This window comes from Mesoplodon bidens (assembly GCF_964165515.1).
Source record: "Mesoplodon bidens genome assembly, chromosome: 9".
Classification (NCBI taxonomy): domain Eukaryota; kingdom Metazoa; phylum Chordata; class Mammalia; order Artiodactyla; family Ziphiidae; genus Mesoplodon; species Mesoplodon bidens.
Window position 1 is genome coordinate 91,242,383 of NC_138166.1, and position 20,380 is coordinate 91,262,762.

The window sequence follows — 20,380 nt, forward strand, 5'->3', positions numbered from 1 at the left end:
GAGAATAAAACATTCAAATTAGGAAGATTAGAGAAAAGCCAAAGATAGTTCATCATAAAATCCTATGAGATCAGACTCCAAATACAGAAGAAAAGACACTGGACAGCAAAATCTAAATGTCACGATTCTCAATTATTTGCCTTTGCTAAATATAGCAACATAAGTAGAGGGCAAATTGAGAAACAGACGAGACAAACTGGGGAAAATACACCAGTGATATTAAACTTCAGCCCAACTCCATCTTTTCTCCAAAAATGACTACAAAGGGAACCAGTTGTGATCTTTAAGGCAAACCCATGTTAGTCAATATTCTAAGTTTTATTTCCACCAGTTAAAAAAAAAGCCATAATTCAATTGTGTACGCATACTTCTCCATAGTTGTGACCAATTATTAAGAATATATGGAAATAGGTCAGTTTCTGTTTTAAAAATAATTTAGTCATCTACAATCCTCATTCTAGTGATGTGACCACATCCTTACTTTGTGGAACAGGAAAGGGTATAGCCTAGTGGAGAGAAGGAAATCTAATTTAGAAGATCAAGTATGAATCCTTGAGGGCAATAACAAAGTCCCTCCTAACTCTTAGGGGCTTGGATTCACGTGAGAGACAGAGGTTTGAGGGGATTGGAAAGACTGTGAGGTGGGAATAAAGAAAGAGAAATGTCTTAAGGAAAACAAAAGACAAATGAAAGAAACAAGGGAGAGAACTAGATTCTCTTTCAAGGACCTACCGTTCCATCCCCACCACAGGCCAGAATCCGCAGATTTGGTACTTTCCTATATAATTCAAGCCTGTAGAGGATACAGAAGGAGAAGTAAATAAAAGAGCATATCACTGTCCATAGCAGAGAGCATGATTCCAAAACACACTAAAACGAAGGGGGGCGTGGAGGGTGTCCACTAGAGAAAATGCATAACCGCGAGAATGGTAATACCTTCAAAACTAGTCACCGAGTAGTCACCAAGTACTGGTTCCAACAATCGGATTAGGGGCTGGCAGCAAATGTTACTGGAATGGGGTTTTAGGGTGTCCTAGTGTTTTATTTCCCATAATTCCTATTAATGTGTCAACGCACATTATTTTCTTCACTAGTGTCAAATTCCTTCTTTTTCTTTCCATTCTTCTCCCTCCTTTCTCAAAGAACATCAAATCTGATTAGCTTTTCCCAGACCTATTTATTTTTCAAACCTACACTTCCCACTCTTACTCCTAGAAAACCTTCTTCAGAGAGATAGGAAGGACACCCCACTAGCATTATTACTACCGCACCCACAATTCCATCTCCCTCTCAACTCACCCGCTGACGCTCAAACCCCCATTTATACTCCTCAGCCCCAAAAGGGAAGATTTACTGAATTTTCTTTATTTTGAATTTGTCTGCTTGAAATTAGATCTTTCCTGTTGTCTCAAGAAAATGCAATGATACTGCCCCTGCTAAAATGTTTGCTTAAGTGACAATTTCAATGGCTCTATTCCAGAAAACATCACCTATTTAAATCAAATTATATTTTTTTCTGATAATAGTTCCTGTCCTGCCATGTTCTTTATGGTTATCTATGAAGTATCTACCTAAAGTCTAACTAAAAATGATAAAATCTTAAGAAAAGTAAATGTAAAAGGGCAAAAGTAAATGTAAAAGGGCAAAAGCAGATTTGCCTTAATACATCTGAATACAGAAAAAACTAAAGAATAAAGAAGTCTTATAGCAAACTCTAGTGGCAAGGAAGTTCATAGATTAAGAGAATGACAACAGAAATTAATTTTCATAATTAATGTTCTCTCGTAGGCTTAAAGTATGTAATTTATCTATTTCTACAGGAATATTATTTTCTAGAAATTATCTGGGCTTGTGTTTCTTTGCCTCTGATATTATTATTTATAAGTAATTATAAAAATAATTAGTATCTCTTTAGCTCTAATGTTTACCAGATGACATCTGAACTACCTTATTAGGTGGATTTTAAAAAGGGAACCAGACAACAGCAGAAATGTCTCTGCTCCTTCCCACCATGTACCCCTCCATGAAAGGGAAGATACAGGATACATGTCATCTACAGAGAGACTTTATTTTTCACCACTTCAAACAAAAAACAGAGAATGAAATTTCTGAGAGGCTCAGACGAAGGACTGAGAAGGAATTAGAATGTCTCTCCCACTCTGGTAGGGAATCCATAGGTATAATCAATTCATCAATCAAGCTCTCAAATGGACACAGATGCATACAATTTCTAATGCAAATAAATGAAAATATTCATAAACAGATATGGCCATTCTCCACAAAGATACACTTACATTCCCATTAATGTACGTCTCCAAAATGGTACATGCATAAGTAGAAAAAGGATGGATCCTTTCTCAATTCAGATTTGCTCATAATGTACAGTTACATGTGTCTAAGCAGCAAACACACTCAGAGTTAACAACTCAGAGGGTAAGTGTTGAAGGAAACTAACCCAATGAAGAGGGAAACATCAGGTGAAGTTTTAAGGGGAGGACAGTGCAGGTGAGCAAGTAGATGAGAGACGGTCAGAAAAATACTTCATGAGGTGATCAAATAATAAAGCTTGACTCCAAAGCAGAAAGTCCTTCTCACTCGCCTAAAATAGTAAGAACCATGGCGGGTATTTCCAGACTTACGCGTCTTTTGGCCCTTCCTGAGAAAGATCAAAGACTTGCCGTGGATTCAGGTACCACATGAACATCTGCAGGACCTTGGTTCCCTGTAAGGAAAAAAAAATGACAATAATAGGAAGAAATTTCCAAATATTACCTGCTCATTTAAAGAATAAAAATAAATCCTGTTCTAAAAAATAATATTGAATTATAAACAGTATAGAGTAGTAGTTAAAATCATGGGCTTTGGCCATCGATATACATAGGTTGAATGCTTATATTAGGCTCTGTCTCACCTGTGTAACTCTGGGCAAGTTCTTTAATTTCACTAAGTTCAGCTCTCTTCTCTTTAATGCAGGAATAAAAATGCCTAGTTCACAGACTTGTTGTAAAGATTAAATGCAATAATGTCTGAGGAGAACATCAAAGTGGTTGGCATGCAACAAATGCTTAATGATTAGTATCTATTGGCTTTTACTATCATTATTTAACGTGTGAAAATCCACATAGGGAAGTTATTAGTCAACTTATGTAATTTAACATTACTTTTTACTTTATTGTGCAGATTATTGTCTTTGCATAATATGAAATAAGGACAGTATTAGCTAAGTATGACTTTATTGAAATAAATGTTTTTAACCACAGCAAAAGTATCTCAGGCTCCCCATACTTAAAATATATAATTTCTCTAGTTAGTGCCATTGGCTCTTACTTTGACATTTTTCAATTTCCATGTATATATCTGTGTCTTTTTCTCTCTCTCATTACCATTTTTGGAGTGTCTTAAGTAACTGTGACATTTATAGAGATATCATGGCAAATACAAAGCAATTCTGGAGATCACTTCTTAAAGTGAATTGAGCAAAAATCAAATTAAAGAAGAATTTTTTTTTATTAAGCAGTATCAAAAGAGCTTTAAAATTGAGTAGGGTGCCTCATTTTAGGTCACTACCAACCATAGCAAATAATATTTGATCGGTTGGGCAGCATCCGTTGCTTATAACTATCATCCCTTTATTAGCTATCATGATTGCGCTTTCTTGAAAATATTCCTAAGTTTGTATACCCATACACTGTATTTGAGAGTCATCCTAGTACAGTAGAAATAGCACAATATTTGAGTCAGAGCTAACTTGGGTGTTCTAACTGGGTGACTGTGAGAATTTATAATCTTGCAGAAATTCAGCATGTAAAATAGGGCAATGTCTACTTTCCAAGGTGATTATGAGAATTAAATGAATCAGTAATAGTTTTGTATCCAGCACAGTATGTGGCACAAAATAGGCCTTTGTAAATGTTAGTCCCTTTCTCTTTTGTTCCTTGTTAATCTATTCATTAAACTACACTTGAGCATGTGAGGGCTAAAGTGTAGTGTATAATTATCACATCGCTATGCCAGTTGTTAACAGAGGCCAGTGTAGGTCTTTTGTTCCACATTTCATCCAAACCTATAATTTAAAAGTTCTGCTTTATCATGTGCTTGCTATAAATTTAGGAATAACATTCTACCCTTAGTTATTACAACTAATGCTTCAGTTTCGCCAAATGACATACTTTGTTTCCTACAAAATCTAGATATAGATTTAGGTACATAATAATAACTAAACACTAAACCATTCTCTTCTTTCCACACCAGGCCTTGGTATCAAGCCAGTTGGGGATTATTTCAAGTAATCTTTTATGTTTCAAAGGTAACACCAGAGTCATTCTAATGACCAATCAGTTTATTAAAAATTTCCAACTGACTTGCTAGGAAATTAATTTTTCACTTTTAGATTCCTAGGGCAATGTGAATTGTGGATGTTAATTACTCCTTCGTTGTCACCTTTGGCTATGGTGTTCGTCTCAATTCCAGTTTCTCTTATACATACAATACTAGGTAATTAACACCTTTCAAAAAATAAAAATAAAAAGTTTGAGGGTTTTTTTTTATCTTCAAATTTCTCTAAAAGGTTTGAATGTCCACACCATTTTGGGTTTTGCTCATTTTCAATTTGTGTTAGTTTGAATACCTAATTCTCTACATTTATCCTTTTGAGAAAGGGGTATTTTTTAAGGCTGACAAGTTTTGCACCCCACGCTTCTAGGAGGTGCCACTTAATGTTGCAGCCTACTGGAATAATGCTCTCTAGAATTGGACAGGGATGACTTTCATAAACATGCAAGGCTGCCCTATCAGAGTTTATATTCAGGCATGATACAATTTCTTATTTTAAAAGTAATCTTTCTAAAACACATTCATTAGCAAAAATGATAAGTGTCTGGATGGAAGTATTGCATTGTTTTAAATCAATCTTGGTGGGTAAAGAAAAGAGACCTAAAACATTTAAGTTAGTTCTACTTACTCTGCTGCTACCTCTAGGATAAGCTATGTAGTGCTTTAATAGAGATAATTTATTGAATAGAATTGAATGGGTTGACAAGTACTAATTCACCAGGAAAAGAGTAACTTATTTCTTTCTCACTGACAAGGTTAAGTCTACTCCATCACTTACACAATTCACTAGCAAGTTTCAAATACTCTCATAGTCATCACATGCTATATGCCTTGTAAAAGCTGAACTTCTGTGCAAGAGCTTTTTTATTTTTCTCTAAATGAAAAAAAATAGCTTACACATCAATTCTAATACGCTCTGGAGAGTGTTCTTATACATATGGTTGTAGATGTAATACCTCAATGACCACAGAATTTTCTAAGGTATTTTGAGATTGGGTATTCCTATGGAATGATAAAACTTTGTTCTTTCCAGCTCCAGGTATCAGGGAACAGAGTGGGGCAGAATAAAACAACCTCCAAGAAAATAGGTAGATTGTTCCAGAAGGAAACGAACAGGATTCATCCATTCAACTACTATGTGCTAGGCACAGTTTTAAGTAAGGGAATCAGGAGATGGACAAGACAGAGAAGATCTTGTTCTCCAAAGGAAGTTCTCTGAATTATTCATTAAAAAAATATAATGGGGCTTCCCTGGTAGTGCAGTGGTTGAGATGGCGCAGTGGTTGAGAGTCCGCCTGCCGATGCAGGGGACACGGGTTCATGCCCCGGTCCGGGAAGATCCCACATGCCGCAGAGCGGCTGGGCCAGTGAGCCATGGCCGCTGAGCCTGCGCGTCCAGAGCCTGTGCTCCGCAACGGGAGAGGCCACAACAGTGAGAGGCCCGCATGCCGCAATTAAAAAAAAAAAAAAAAAAAAAAAAAGATTTGGGGAGTATAGAGAATCAATTAAGAATGGGTCAGCTCAAATAGCAGCACATCAATTGTCATCAAAGCACTGTAACTCTCATGTAGGGCTCAGTACTCTATGTTACTAAGCAAGCCTTGGTTTATATCATGGAGGCATTATCTAGCTCATGAAAAGAACTGTCCAGACAATAAGAAAGACCTGAGGAAAATAACAGTGGGAGGAGGAGGTTAAGAAATCTCTTAACCCAAACAATCCCAAAGGAATACCTTATTGATTCAGTAAACCTGTATTAGGCTCCTACACTGTACCCATGTGCACACCCAGGAGCTCAGGAGACCAGCACAAAATAAATTAGTTCACTAAAGATGGTAAATGCTATGATGAAGATACCTACTGAGATGTATGAGTGGCTGGAGGAGATACTCTAAGTCCAACTATGGGGACTGGACAAAGGCTTCCTATGTATGATATTTGAACTGTGTCTTGAAGATGAGTAGAGTTAACCATTTCTTTTTACATGGAGTAGAGGAAGAAGTTTTAGGATAAAGGTACAAGATGTGTGAGACAGCAAGACATGTCATGGAAAAACTATATTCATTTCAGTCTCTGGACCATGAGGCAGGGGTGGTGGGAGATGAAACTGCCAAAGTGAGTTGTAGATTAAGTCATGTAGGCTATGGAGCTCAGGCTTTGTTTTGCAGGAAATGACAGTCACTGAAATGTCTTAATCAGAGGAATTGGACTTACATTTTGATACATCAGTCTGACTAGAGGCTAAGGAGCTAGACATCTAGGCCCTAGACCTATCAAAAGGGCTAGGTGGCTTGGTTTAGCCACTGCTGTACACTGATGTCTGCTCCTCCAAAATTCACCCTCAATGTGATGGTATTAGCAGGTGGGGCCTTTGGAATAGGCACACAAAAAGATGCCCAACATCACTAATTATTAGAGAAATGCAAATCAAAGCCACAACGAGGTATCGCTTCACACCGGTCTGAATGGCCATCATCAAAAAGTCTACAAATAATAAATGCTGGAGAGAATGTAGAGAAAAGGGAACCCTCCTACACTGTTGGTGGGAGTGTAAACTGGTGCGGCCATTATAGAAAACAGTATGGAGATTCCTTAAAAAACTAAAAATAGAGTCACCACATGATCCAACAGTCCCACTCCTGGGCATATATCCGGAGAAGACTGCAATTCAAAAAGATACATGCACCCCAACGTTCACTGCAGCACTATTTACAATAGCCAAGACTTGGAAGCAACCTAAGTGTCCATCGACAGTTAAGTGAATAAAGATGTTTATATATATATTTATATTATTTTAGATATATAATATAAATATACATTTATATATATACATATACATACACACACAATGGGATAGTACTCATCCATAAAAAAGAATGAAACAATGCCATTTGCAGCAACATGGATGGGCCCTGAGATTGTCATATCAAGTGAAGTAAGTCAGACAGAACAAGACAAATATCATATGATATCACTTACATGTGGAATCTAAAATATGACACAAATGAACTTACTTACAAAACAGAAACAAACTCACAGACATAGAAAACAAACTTATGGTTACCAAAGGGGAAAGGGCGGGGAGGGGGATAAATTAATAGTTTGGGATTAGCAAATATACACTACTATATATAAAACAAACAACAAAGTCCTACTGTGTAGCACAGGGAACTATATTCAATATCCTATAATAAACCGTAATGGGAAAGAATACACAGACACACACACACTAAATCACTTTGTTGTACACCAGAAATACAACATTGTAAATCAACTATAGTTCAATTAAAAAAATAAAATAAAAATAATAATGTTTTTTGATTTATCCCTAGGTTGAGCATCGTAGAAAATAACGTCTTCATTGAGGCTGTCTGTTCAGTATGTAGAAATAGTCTGGGGACTCAGATTGGAAGTTACTTCCTCTCTTTGTCTCCTCCTTCTCCCCACCTGGGTTGACCTTCCCTGGCCTGACTTAGGAAGGGCTGGCCCTGGTCTGGTGAAGCCTGTCCATGAATGGCGTGTGAACACGGTCAGTATGAGCTTGTCCACAGGCTGAACATCTCTCCCCACTATAACCTGTTCATAAGCTCCCTGGCAACTCTGATCCAGGGGTCCAGCTCATGCCATACCTGTACCCTGATTTCACAACGAACAGCATGAGCACCCAAGGCCTGGACCCTCGACTCTCAGGACTGGGTGACCAGAATAATTCTAGTGGTCAGAACACCTGCTTACAGGGAAGAGAGCCAACATTTTATAAAAACTTTAAATGGAGTATAACCCATAAAAACATTGAATCACTATGTTGTACACCTGAAACTGATATAGTATCATTAATCAGCTATAGCTCAATAAAAAAAGGACACTTGCCTAACCGTGAATATATAATCTAAGTCACTGAAAGGTGAAATTCATGACTCATGAATTCTCCTTCATGAGTGTGAAGGAGATGCAGTGTGAAAGCAGGAAACATTGAGAGACATCGTCCATAAGTCTCAGGTACAAACATGTTAATGAGTCATGGGCATCCAAGAAAAATAATAAGTTTTGAAGTTAAAGCAGCAATAAGTGTAAGACAGGGGGCCTATTTCTCAAGCCCTCAGGTTTCCACACTGGGGAGGGCATCATGCAGGAATAAAGTTTCTCTTTCCTGTACTACCTCTTTTCCGCAGGAGGAGACACTCAAAGTTGATATCATAGCCCCTAATTCTAGTGACTATTCCCTCAAATAATTCACATCCCACCAATAATAGCCATGCCACTAACCTCTAAAGCTTTGCAGAACACCCAGTACATGTCTACCTGAAGAGTGTTAGAAAAACAGAGACAATTATTCCGAAGCATCTGTTTAAAAGAGGGATTGTTTAAAAAAAGGACATAAAAGCAGTCCCTATAATGTGTGCAGCTCAACATATTCCTGCCAAGTGCTGGAAAATTTTCGAACACACATAAAATACTGAAAGAAAAAAAAGCTATAGGCATTTTACTTGCCAGCAGATGGCGATATCGTCTAGTTATTTAAAGAACAGAAGCCTAAGCAAGTTTTGTGCATGTGCGTTTTAAGTTTGAAGTCTAAGCTTCAAAAACAGAAGAGGGGAGTGCTTTATATCTAGATACAGATGAGCAGAATAAATCAGTTCTTAAAAGGCAAAAATCAGGATTTAACAACAAGAACAACAAAGTGTTTCTCTACTGATTGCTGTAAACTCTTGAGAATCAGTGTGGTCTCAGCTGTAGCAACAGTGGCACCAGGGAGCGTGTTAGAAAAGCGGGATTTCAGAGCCACCTGCGACTCACTGAATCAGAATCTGCATTTTAACATGATCCCCAAGTGAATCATATGCACATTAAAGCCTAAGAAGAAAACCCCATGATTCTCAACACTGGCTAGACAAGAAAATCTACTAGGAACTTAGACCAGTTAAGGGATCCTGTCTTCACAGGCTCTTAGCATGGGGTGCAGCAGACATCGGTCTTGAAAAGCTGCTGGGGTTATTCTGACATGAAGCGAGGGCTGAGAACCACTTCTCTGAGCTAAGAGATGAGCCTCCTTGAAGAAAGTAAGGACAAATACCATATGCTAACACATATATATGGAATTTAAGAAAAAAAATGTCATGAAGAACCTAGGGGTAAGACAGGAATAAAGACACAGACCTACTAGAGAATGGACTTGAGGACATGGGGAGGGGGAAGGGTATGCTGTGACAAAGCGAAAGAGAGGCATGGACATATATACACTATCAAATGTAAGGTAGATAGCTAGTGGGAAGCAGCAGCATAGCACAGGGAGATCAGCTCGGTGCTTTGTGACCACCTAGAGGGATGGGATGGGGGGGTGGGATAGGGAGGGAGACGCAAGAGGGAAGAGATATGGGAACATATGTATATGTATAGCTGATTCACTTTGTTATAAAGCAGAAACTAACACACCATTGTATGGCGATTATACTCCAATAAAGGTGTAAAAAAAATTTTTTTTTAAAAGAAAGAAAGAAAGAACAAGCTGAGATGCTATCTTTCAAACAAAAAAATAAACTTTCATCTCAAATAAATTCTCACCCACTGTGCTCCTCACACAAAGCCCAGGTAATCTCAGAGACCCTGATATGACTCTTGATGATGTTTTCCTAAATGTGTTCCACAAAAGACCTACATCAGAATCATGGGAGATGCTTGCTAACCGGTAGCATTCCTGGGCCTCACCCCAGACCCACTGCATCAGATTTTATGGGGTGGAGCATTTCTCACAAGTGTCTTCATGGGTTTTATTTACAAACAGTTTGAAAGCCTCTGGACTATAAGAAGGGAGTAAGGGGCACATATTCAAATAGAATTTACCCGGACTGAACACTAGTGTCAGGCAGAAATTTCCTGAATTTTCCTGAAACTGAAAATTCCTAGATAAGAATTCTAATGAGTGATGTTTCAAAGGTTCTCATCACTGAGGATGTCAAACAAATACAGAGGTCATGTTACTAATCTCAACTTGTCTGTAAGGTAAATAGAAGTGAGTGGTCTCCCTTCTCAAAACAGAACATCACACTATGTAAGGCTTGAACACAGAATGCTCCAGAGCGAGAAACTCCAGGTAAGAAAGGGTATGCCCCCCACCCCATTTCTCCTTCCTTGGGTTCACTTGCTTCATTTTCACTGCCACCCTCTGTTCCCCTTTGGCTCTTTGTCTCAACTATGGCTCATTTGGGTCCGAGAGAATAAAAGGAGGAGGGAAAATCTATGAGGAAACAAGATTCAAAGGAACTGAGGAATAAGAAACTCCTTCCTCGGATTGCGTTTTGCCAGATGGGATGGTTTGCTTCATCCTCTGACTCCCCATCCTATGGCTGAATGCGCCCTCATCTGCAATGTGAAGGTCATGTTATGGTCACAGCTCAGGAAAGGCTAGCCCTGACAGGGGAGTCAGATCAGCCCTGACAGTGACTCTGCCCTGCTCTCCACAATCGGGGGATCAAAGCTGTACCATCCTAACACTGAAGAAGGAACCGTAAATATATGAAGCCGCTGGAGGTCAGTTTGAATGATTCTAATTGTAGATGGGTGTTCGGAGTTCTTTACAGCTTTCTCCACATTTCACACTGTGCTTAGAAACAATGCACAATGTTCTTCATATTTATTAGGCTTAGTAAAGAGTTCTACTTCAGAGAGGAACTATATAGAAATTTAAAGCTTTGTAATGTTAATTTTGATTTGGTTAGTCACACTTCTGAGAATCCTAGATATTCCGGAGGTAACTTCATTAGGGCAATGCATTCACAAGCCAAAGTGCATCAGATGACAGCAAAGTCATGAAGCCTTTTGCATCTAACAACTGGTCATTTAAAAAATTTGAATACCTCACTGTGATCTCAAATTCCTCAAACTCATTTCAACCTCTTTCCCAAAATAATTTTTCCCTTTCCTGAAAACCCATCAATAACAAAGCCACTTTCCAGATAATGAGCTGGAAAATCTTGATGTTCTACTTCCTTTTATGTATCCTATTCATCCACGTGCCCGTCTGTCCATTCATCCATGATCCACCGTTAGTCCATCTGTCCGCCCATCCACTGATCAATCCATCCATCCATTGAGCTATCCCTCTATCTGATTTTCTAAATTTTAAAAAAATTTTATTGAAGCATAATTGATTTACAATGTTGTGTTAATTTCTACTGTACAGCAAAGTGATTCAGTTTATATATATATATATATATATATATATTCTTTTTCATATTCTTTTCCATTATGGTTTATCACAGGATGTTGACTATAGTTCCCTTTGCTATACAGTAGGACCTTGTTGAGGGAAGGATTAGGAGTTTGGGATTAGTTAATGCAAACTACTGATATTATATATAGGATGTATAAACAAGGTCCTCTACCCGATTTATGCTAAGTGAATAGACTCCTGACTTATATATAGATATTCTCTATGTGTCTAATTAATCTTCCATCATATTACTCCTTTGTTTAAAAAATATTTTTCAAAACGAAAAACACTTTAAATAGCAAAAAACAAGTTTTCACTATATAAATCCAAAATCCTCAGCCGGGTTTTAAGACACTGCTCCATAGGTTCATTCTAACCTCTAATCACTTTTCTAGTAACTTAATATGCATCCTCTACTCACCATACTGTACTCACAATGAATCATTTTCATCACAACATCCCATCTTCTACACATACTGCTTATTAAACAATTATTTGTTCACTGCTCTATGCCGTATATTAGACATCATAGGTTCAGAGGTGCAGCCCCCGGCATTATGGACACTGTATCGTTGCAGTAAAGGCACACATGGAGCACTTGTGCTGCAATTCACATAATACAGGTGTGTGCCATGGACTATAGGGGCATAGTGTACAGGGCGATTCATTTTGAGCAATAGATCAGAAAGGTGCTACAGTAAAGGGTGAACAGAAATGTGACAAGAGAGGAGGAAGAGGGCATGACTCTAGTTTTCTCTCCTCTGCACAACTAAGTAGTACCCATCTTCCATTTCAGCCACTTCCCTGACACCATTTCCTTATCACTCCCAAGTCACCGCTCGCCTCTGAACTTCCACAGCACTTGCGGTCTGATCCACTCCATTTACAACTCACATATATTTAACGTTGCTCAGATTCTTTTCCCCATTTGCCCCTTTTGTGTCATTAACAAACACGATATCCTTATCACTTAAGCGTCCATGAACTGTTTTCTATTTAGTGAAAGCAGAAGCAAACTTAGATCATCTCTGAAGTCCCTGTCTTTAATAATTTATACAGAGACTGAAACAGGAAGAGGCTGTATCTTAACTGGACCATCCCCTCCTCAAAAGCAGAGATCACCTACAATTTTCTGAATGCCCTAGGGAAAAAGCTTATGATAATTTAACAAAGGCATTTTTTATAAAGACTGTTGTGATAAAATGTATCAGACATGAATTAGCATGTGGTGCTCAGGTGGCCAAAATCATGGAGTTAATTACATTAGCTTTGCTCTGTTCCTCGGTCCCCAACCACACCCCCAATCCTAGTTAGGCTACAGTGAGACCAGAGCTAGAGAGGGGGTAAGATTCAGGGCAAACTGAACCTCACTCCTGAGAAACTCCTCCAGTGGTCGTGTCAGGATCACCATCATTACAACATGAAGATAATCATTTAGCAACTCAAAAGAGCAGAATGTTCAAAATAGATTATTTCTCTGCTTACAACACGTTTCTTTTCCCTGTTCTCTACAATGTTAATACAGACTTTTAACACAAGAATTATTATTAAGAATTTTGAAGAAAGGAAGGAAAGGAGGGATAATAGTTTCTTGAAATTACAAGCTCCCATAAGAGAAGCTTTACTATAATTAACGTGACCTGGAAAAATGCCCATTAACTTTAGTAATAAGAACATCGTTTTGGATCAATCCTAATCCTATGACTCCCCTCCTTATATGGGGTGACTAGACAGTTTTAAATCTTTTAGTTGTTTAGCGTGATACTTCAGGGAATCTTGTCTCAAAATGTAAAATGTGCACTTATCTTCATGGACACAGGAAATATTTTATCATCCAGTCTCACATGAAAAGAACAGAAAATCAGAGCCCACAGAAGAGTATTGATAAGAAGCCTCAGAGAGTGGGAAGAAAACTAGATTCTAGAACAATTTCTATCCTTTAAAGAGCTGTGTACTTTAGATATGTCATTAAATTTAACTTTTCTAAGGCTATTTCTTTTTTTTTTTTTTTTTGAGGTACGCGGGCCTCTCACTGCTGTGGCCTCTCCCATTGCGGGGCACAGGCTCCAGATGCACAGGCTCAGCAGCCATGGCTCACGGGCCCAGCCGCTTCGTGGCACGTGGGATCTTCCCGGACCGGGGCACGAACCCGTGTCCTCTGCATCGGCAGGCAGATTCTCAACCACTACGCCACCAGGGAAGCCCTCTAAGGCTATTTCTTTATCCTCAAATGAGGTTGATAACTAATGATTCTATAGGACTTGGGCAAAGACCAAATGAAACCTGTGAAACGTAATATAGTTTTGCTAGCCTTGCTGGTATCTGTTGTTCATGTTTATCATGAATAATAAATCATTAATCTCTCTTTCCTCTGAAGAGAGGGAAAAAAGCAGTCGGGTCTAAATTACAATAGAAAGAAAGAAAGATAAGTTCATAAAGGGCTTCCTAACTATAGGAGTTGAGAAACCTGAAACATATTAACTAAGAGTTTATAGAATGATCTTTCTTGAAAATCTGTAAGGAAAATATTAGCAGTTAGGTTTTTGAGTACCTCTAGTAAAGCCTTATGTGGAAGTAGAGGGATAAATCCTAGAACCTCTAGGCTTTGCCTAGCCCAGTCATGTGTGAGGCTGTCCCTTGCTGGAGAAACTGGTTGTCTTCCAATGCTAGGCGTCCTACGTGGTGCTATTTTACTCGGTGTTGGGAAATGTGTTTTCAAGAAGGCATCGAAGCCTCCAGGTGAAACTCATGAAAACTGACTTACCTGGTTGCCTCCACTCTTGGGGTTCACAAACACAAGCAAAGGTTTCATGAGAGGAGAAGAGATAGGTTTTATCACAAAAGGGCGACCTTTGTTTTCCTAATGAAGAAAGAAAGCAGAACTATTGAGACATACGTCTGTGACTTGAAAGGCAGCCCCAAAACAATGAAAGTGAGAAATTACTAGCACCCCCCCACCCCCCAAAAAAACTCTGCATCTTGTTTCACAGGACTAACTCAAAGTAAGTGAGACAGTATCTCAAGCTATAACTTGCCCCCAAGAATTAAGCCACGCTTTTGTTTTTATTCTGTATACTCAAAGCGTTCTAGAAACGTTCCAGCTCTTATCTTCATCTTTATAATCTTTGGGATAATACTTCTACAGACAAGTGCAAATGCTCTGATTCTGGAGTGGCAGGAGGTTTCATATATATATATATATTTTAAAGGAATTTATATATTTATTTATATACTTTTATATATATATATATATATATATATATATATATATATATATATATATTAAGGAATAGGCAGAATCCCAGTGTGGTTAGAATAAGGTGAAGGAGAGAGTGGCAGGAGATAGATCAGAAAAACATGCTTGGCCAGGTCAAGTCAGACAGAGGCAGCTATGGAGAGGAGGATGGATCTCACTGGACCATCACCCTCAAGCACTTACTTCAGTTCCTCTTTTACTGGCTTTTCTTTTAAAGCTTGTTCTCTTCTTCTTCCGATTTGAAGCCTTCAGCGAGTTCTGTAGGGAAAGAAGGGACCACCTCAGCTCGCAGGCAGACGGCCCACGAGCTTTCCCATGCAGAACCATCTAGAAGATGACGGCAGCACATGCTGTTCGACGGCATGCTTCTCATGCTTTGACACTTCCAAGCCACTGCTCATGGGTAAGCCACACACAGAACCCAGTCGCGTGCTTCAGAGTGAGCGACTGACTCCCCACCACACGGAGAGGCAGGGACTTAGAACACTGGAGGCTCTCATGGACTCACATAACAACACACGTTATACCTGCCAACCCTCCCAGTAAAAATGGAAGAATCCCAAATTCTCTGAGGGGCTCCAGTCTCCCGCCCAACCAGGTCCGTCTCCCGCCCAACCAAGTTCAAGTTCATCTCCTGGTATGGAGATCACCTATGTGGAAATGTAAAAAAGGAGGCCATTTTTCACGTTTTCCTTTTTGGTTTTTTTGTTTTTTTTCCTCTCTTTTTACTTTTTATAGGGAATGACCTGTTCATAAAATGACTCAACCCCACTGGAACTTTATGATCCAACTCCCCTGTCAGCATTAATGGCTTGGTTATACTATGCAAAGACTCGAGTTACTTATAATAATAGAGTGGGAGTCACTGTTCTTCCTTTCTCTGGCTAAAGACCCATTGGTTTAAACAGTCCTCCCTCCCCTGGTAACATTGATTTTTTTTTCTTCTCATAGAATTGCATCCAACTTGCTGAAACACAGTGACCCCAAATTTACATTCCCAGTCTTTCTCTTTCTAGGGATTTTATGGACCACAACTTTGTGATTATTACAGCTATTTATTCTTAGTATTTGACACAGATGCTTTGAGAAGAACCTCTCTCAGGGGATAGTCACAGCTCACTGGCTGAAGACAAGGCAAAGCCAGATTTAATTAGTGAAAAGTCAATAGTCAATTCGATTGCCATCTTCATAAAGGCAAGCTATTACTACCATGTCACAGAGTTTTACAGAGTGTTGAAAGCCTGAAATACAAAATTCTTAACTTAAAAGCTTATATAAGTATATACATCTGCATTGTTTGAGCAATTAAATGTTTTCAAACAGCTTGAAGAAACTTAGGTATTTATGCTTCAACATTTTAGAGTATCTTTTCTTAGCATTCAAAATAAACCTTAGTCTAGAGTACATATAGTAAAACATCCAAGTTACAAGACTGAAACTATTTAGCTTTTATTTTACTTTCATTTGGACCATGAAAAAAATAAGTTGATCTGTGGCCTGTGCTCACCAAGGATGAAGAAAACTTTCTTGGACCAACATTTGTCCCAAGGTTTTCTTCCCCCATCAGATTGAAAGAGTCTTCGGGTTCTCTGAATCTCCCCAGAAAAGAAATCGGAAGTTCATAGGTGTTCGAGATTCCAGGTGATTTCTCATCACTCACTCTAGACTATACTTCTCCTGCAAACAGATCTCCAAATTTCCAAATTCCTCTTTAAATGGGTGTACTATCGTGCCCCTCTTTGGGAAACTTTTGCATTCTTCGAGTATTTGCTATATTTTGACTACTTTCGGTTTTATTAAAAGGGAAGAAAAATTACTCGGAACCTTTAAACTTTTAATCAGCCAAATATTCCAAGAAGAATGCTGAAAACTATTAGACCAACAGAAGCAGTATCTACTTGATGGCACTCAGTGATGCTCTGAGTGCTGGTACTTGGGCCCCAATAAATATTCTTATTTAGTTTGTTTGGGGTGAAGCCCAGGCAAAGATACTTTTTAAAAGCTCCCCAGAATAGAACAGAATAATCAAATAAAATGAAAGCTCCCCAGGGAATTCGAATGTGTAGCCGGGGTTGAGAAGCCCTGTTTGAAGTACAAAGGGCAGAGTGAATAGCCATATGTACTGTGGTAAAGCCAATCACTGCGGTGAGGAACGTGAGGTGTGGGATCTGCCAGGCTCGGTGTGAATTCTGAACCTCCCTGTCACTTAGATCTGTGACCTTGGCCAAGTCAGTCAAACTTCTGAAATAACAGTTTCTTAATTTTAAAATGAAGTTGATATTACCTACCTCACAGGACAGTTGTGGAGTTTAAACAAGAAAAAGGATGTGAAGCAGTTAACTTGGTATCCATCCCATGAGAAGCACTTCCATAAATGTCAGTTGCCTCATTCATAGCTCTATATCCCCAACACCCAGCACAAATGCCCGGCACACGGTATGAACTCAAATCGTTGTGGAAATAATAAACCAATATTTTTAGAGTTCACAACATTGAGTGAGCCTTTCCTGATTTTGAAAAGGATCCTTAGGAAGTGAGTGATTGTCTCCTAACTTCTTTGCTGTTTTCGTTCATTTAGTGCCAAGAGCAAGGCAGGACCCCAAGTGCTTGAAGGAACACACTGTCGGCCTTGGTTCTTGACAGGACTCAATAATTAAACTCCAAGAGATAGGTCGAATGGACCAAGCTGAGGTTGTTTCCTAAACTTGCCTGATCATAGAAATCATAGTCCTTCAGGTGATTCTGATGATCAAGTATGTTTGAGAAACAGAGGGTTAGAAAAACACATCAAAATAAGGCTTGATGTCTGAAAACAGGGCAGGCGGGGAACTCAACTCTAACAGGGAACAGACACACAAAACGGCCTTTGTTTTAAACACAGATACAAGTGCTTCTGAGCCTCACCGAGCCACACGCATCTGAGGCCATCATCCCACAGAACAAGGAGGGGGCAAAAATAAAGCACAGTGGTTGACTTACAGTACCTGGACGCTTCTATGTGAGCTCTGAGTAAGCTTACAGCCCTACGGATGGTCAAATAGCAAAAGATAAGCAGTATGGAACTTCACAGCGCACATCCAAGTTCCCCAGGCTTCCTTCTGTTCCCGTGTAAATATGTATCTCGGTCTCAATATATCACTTCTTTTAGAAGGCAGTGTAATCCAACGAGGAACAGATGGATGTGAAGGCAGATTAGGGTCGTGTTTTGGCCAAGACAAATCTTCTAGCCTTGCTGATCTACACTATCACTTGCCCTGCCTGGTCAGTACTGTGAGAACTAAACAAAACAACATGCTTTCCAAGAATGTACAAATTATGCCAAGACGTTATTGTCTTGAATTGTTGGTGATACAGTCAAGAAACCTTTAATACTTGTCCTGTGTCCTAAAACAAAGCAGCCCTCTTAACAAGAGCTGCTAACTCAGTGATACAAAGGGTTCAACACTTTCCAAACAGTGAAATACTGTGCTCTCATTTGGATTTTTACATTCTTCTGATTCCAACAGCATTCACCCCCTGTACATTCTGTGCCCACTCTTTTGTTAAAGGCCTAAGAAAAGATAAAGGCTTTTTGTTTTCTTGTACCAGGTATTGGGAAGAATTACCTTGCCACAAAAATAATCCTATCAACACAATCTTTATCCTAGTTAGGACTCCTTCCTGGGCTGTTACAAAATCTTATTGGTGAATCACTCAGCTGTGAATGAAGCCTAATGTACTACTCTTTTTACTCTTCAGGGATTTCCTCAGGTGATGGGATCACAAAGGATCTAAATAATAACATATCTAAAGAGAAAGTATCTCACTTCATCATTCCAAATGAAGCCCTCCCATCATACACTGGACAAAACTCTGATGGATAATAAGAGGGCGATCCATGGACTTTGTCTATTAAAGAACATTCTCACTCTGCCCTGCTTCAGCTATACCATTGAAGCAAAGGTTGTTGTGAGGACAGGTAAGCAGAAGAATCAAGAAAACTCATTCCAAAGTTAAGGACAGGGTCTCCGCAGCTTCTCAGGCGTATTTGGCCAAATCACAGCAAGTATCGCTTGACCTTTAGAACTAATCAAAGGAAGTCACTTGGGCATTGAGGGAGATTGTTCGCCATTGCTATTACCTATCATGGGGTCCCCAGCATTTTAAGATCATCCGATCATAAGGAATAAGGACTAGCATGAAGAAAGGCAATGCAAGGCTAGGCAGGAGTTGATAGCGACATTTTTATAAGTAGACCATTAGAAAGAATATAAATATCCATTGGTAAGAAGTTGGCTTATATAAACTGTAAAATATCCATAGTGTGGGATATATACAGTAGTTTTAAAAAAGAGTCAAATCTGGATGTATTAATAGACTTTTCCCTATGATTTTTTTTAACTGGGAAAGCCAAATTTTAAAGCATTAAGTGGAGAATGATGTTAGTTATTAAAAACGCACACCTGTAGTGTCCCCCCGCCAAACCTTGACCCACAAAAAGTTCATGTCACACAGGTCTTGCTCCAGGAGCTCCAAGTGCTTACACTCGCATTTGAACATCTTTAACTCATTCATCCAGTCAAAATATCATCTGCTAACATTTTCAGTCCAGAGGACAAACACTGACATCTGTAACTTTAAATATAACGTTTACTTTATATCAACAGATTCAGGTTTGGTTGTTGACATTTGGTTTTCTTGTCATTTTAATTCCTTCCAGTCATCTACCGTCCATCATCTTTTAACTTCTAGGTCTAAGTAATCTGGTGATGAAACCCAGCAAATCATCCAGGTAGCCCTCATTTCCCTTACCATCAAACTTTCATGCAGCTCCCAACTCCACAGCTGGTCACGGAGTAATTATCCACTCAGAACCAGCCATCTTTCAACAGAGAAGGAAAATATATGGTTTAATTCCACCTCTTTACAACCCACTTTTCCTGACCATTATACACTCCGGCAGATTTCCTTTACTCTTCTCTCGAGTCATCTGTTTAGACACACACATCACAAATAAAGCTGACTTTATTTGATGACCCATCTTCACTGCTGTTCTCAGTTATGTCCTATCAACTGGCATTGTCCTTCCTCATCCCTCTTCCCAGGGACGCCGCCCACATCCCTCAAAACCAAGCACAAACAACAGATTTTCCACTGAGCCTAGGCTGCTCTCCATGATTGAAGCTGCTCAATTCTGCTTCATGTCTCCACTGTGTTTCTACATCTTAGGTGGCATTTACCTCTCTCCGCCTCAGATGTGTAGGCGTCTCACTGACCAGGGCTATTTCAACCAACCTGTCTGGCCCCTTCCTCTCACCACCATATATGTATCTCTCCCACGAGATGAACGCTGATCAAAAAGACAAACCTTCCCAGACATCTGAAAGCTACTCTTTTATTAAGGATTTACATGTGGCTGAATTCCTCTCCAGAATCCACAAATACCCTGACCAGTGATTTAGATTGTTGTGTCTATTTTCCCCACTGGGGAGTACACTCTTTGTGGACATCAAATGAACATCTGATTCATCTTTGGATCTCTCACTGCATGTAACAGCATCTTTGAATGTGGTTAATTAAACATTTACTTAATTCAATTAAGC

The 20,380-nt window shown here is 39.1% G+C and overlaps 1 protein-coding gene across 2 annotated transcripts in view; it reads right to left on the bottom strand.

Moving 5' to 3' along the window:
• Window positions 1–20,380, bottom strand: part of DGKI (diacylglycerol kinase iota) — a gene marked incomplete at its 5' end in the record, with an annotated part of 459,522 nt that overhangs the window by 200,819 nt on the left and 238,323 nt on the right. For both annotated transcript variants that reach the window (XM_081244467.1, XM_081244466.1), the window contains 4 exons: window positions 733–793; window positions 2,640–2,722; window positions 14,307–14,402; window positions 14,982–15,056. In XM_081244467.1, coding sequence (XP_081100593.1) covers window positions 733–793; window positions 2,640–2,722; window positions 14,307–14,402; window positions 14,982–15,056 — 315 coding nt within the window. The remainder of the gene's footprint in view (window positions 1–732; window positions 794–2,639; window positions 2,723–14,306; window positions 14,403–14,981; window positions 15,057–20,380) is intronic.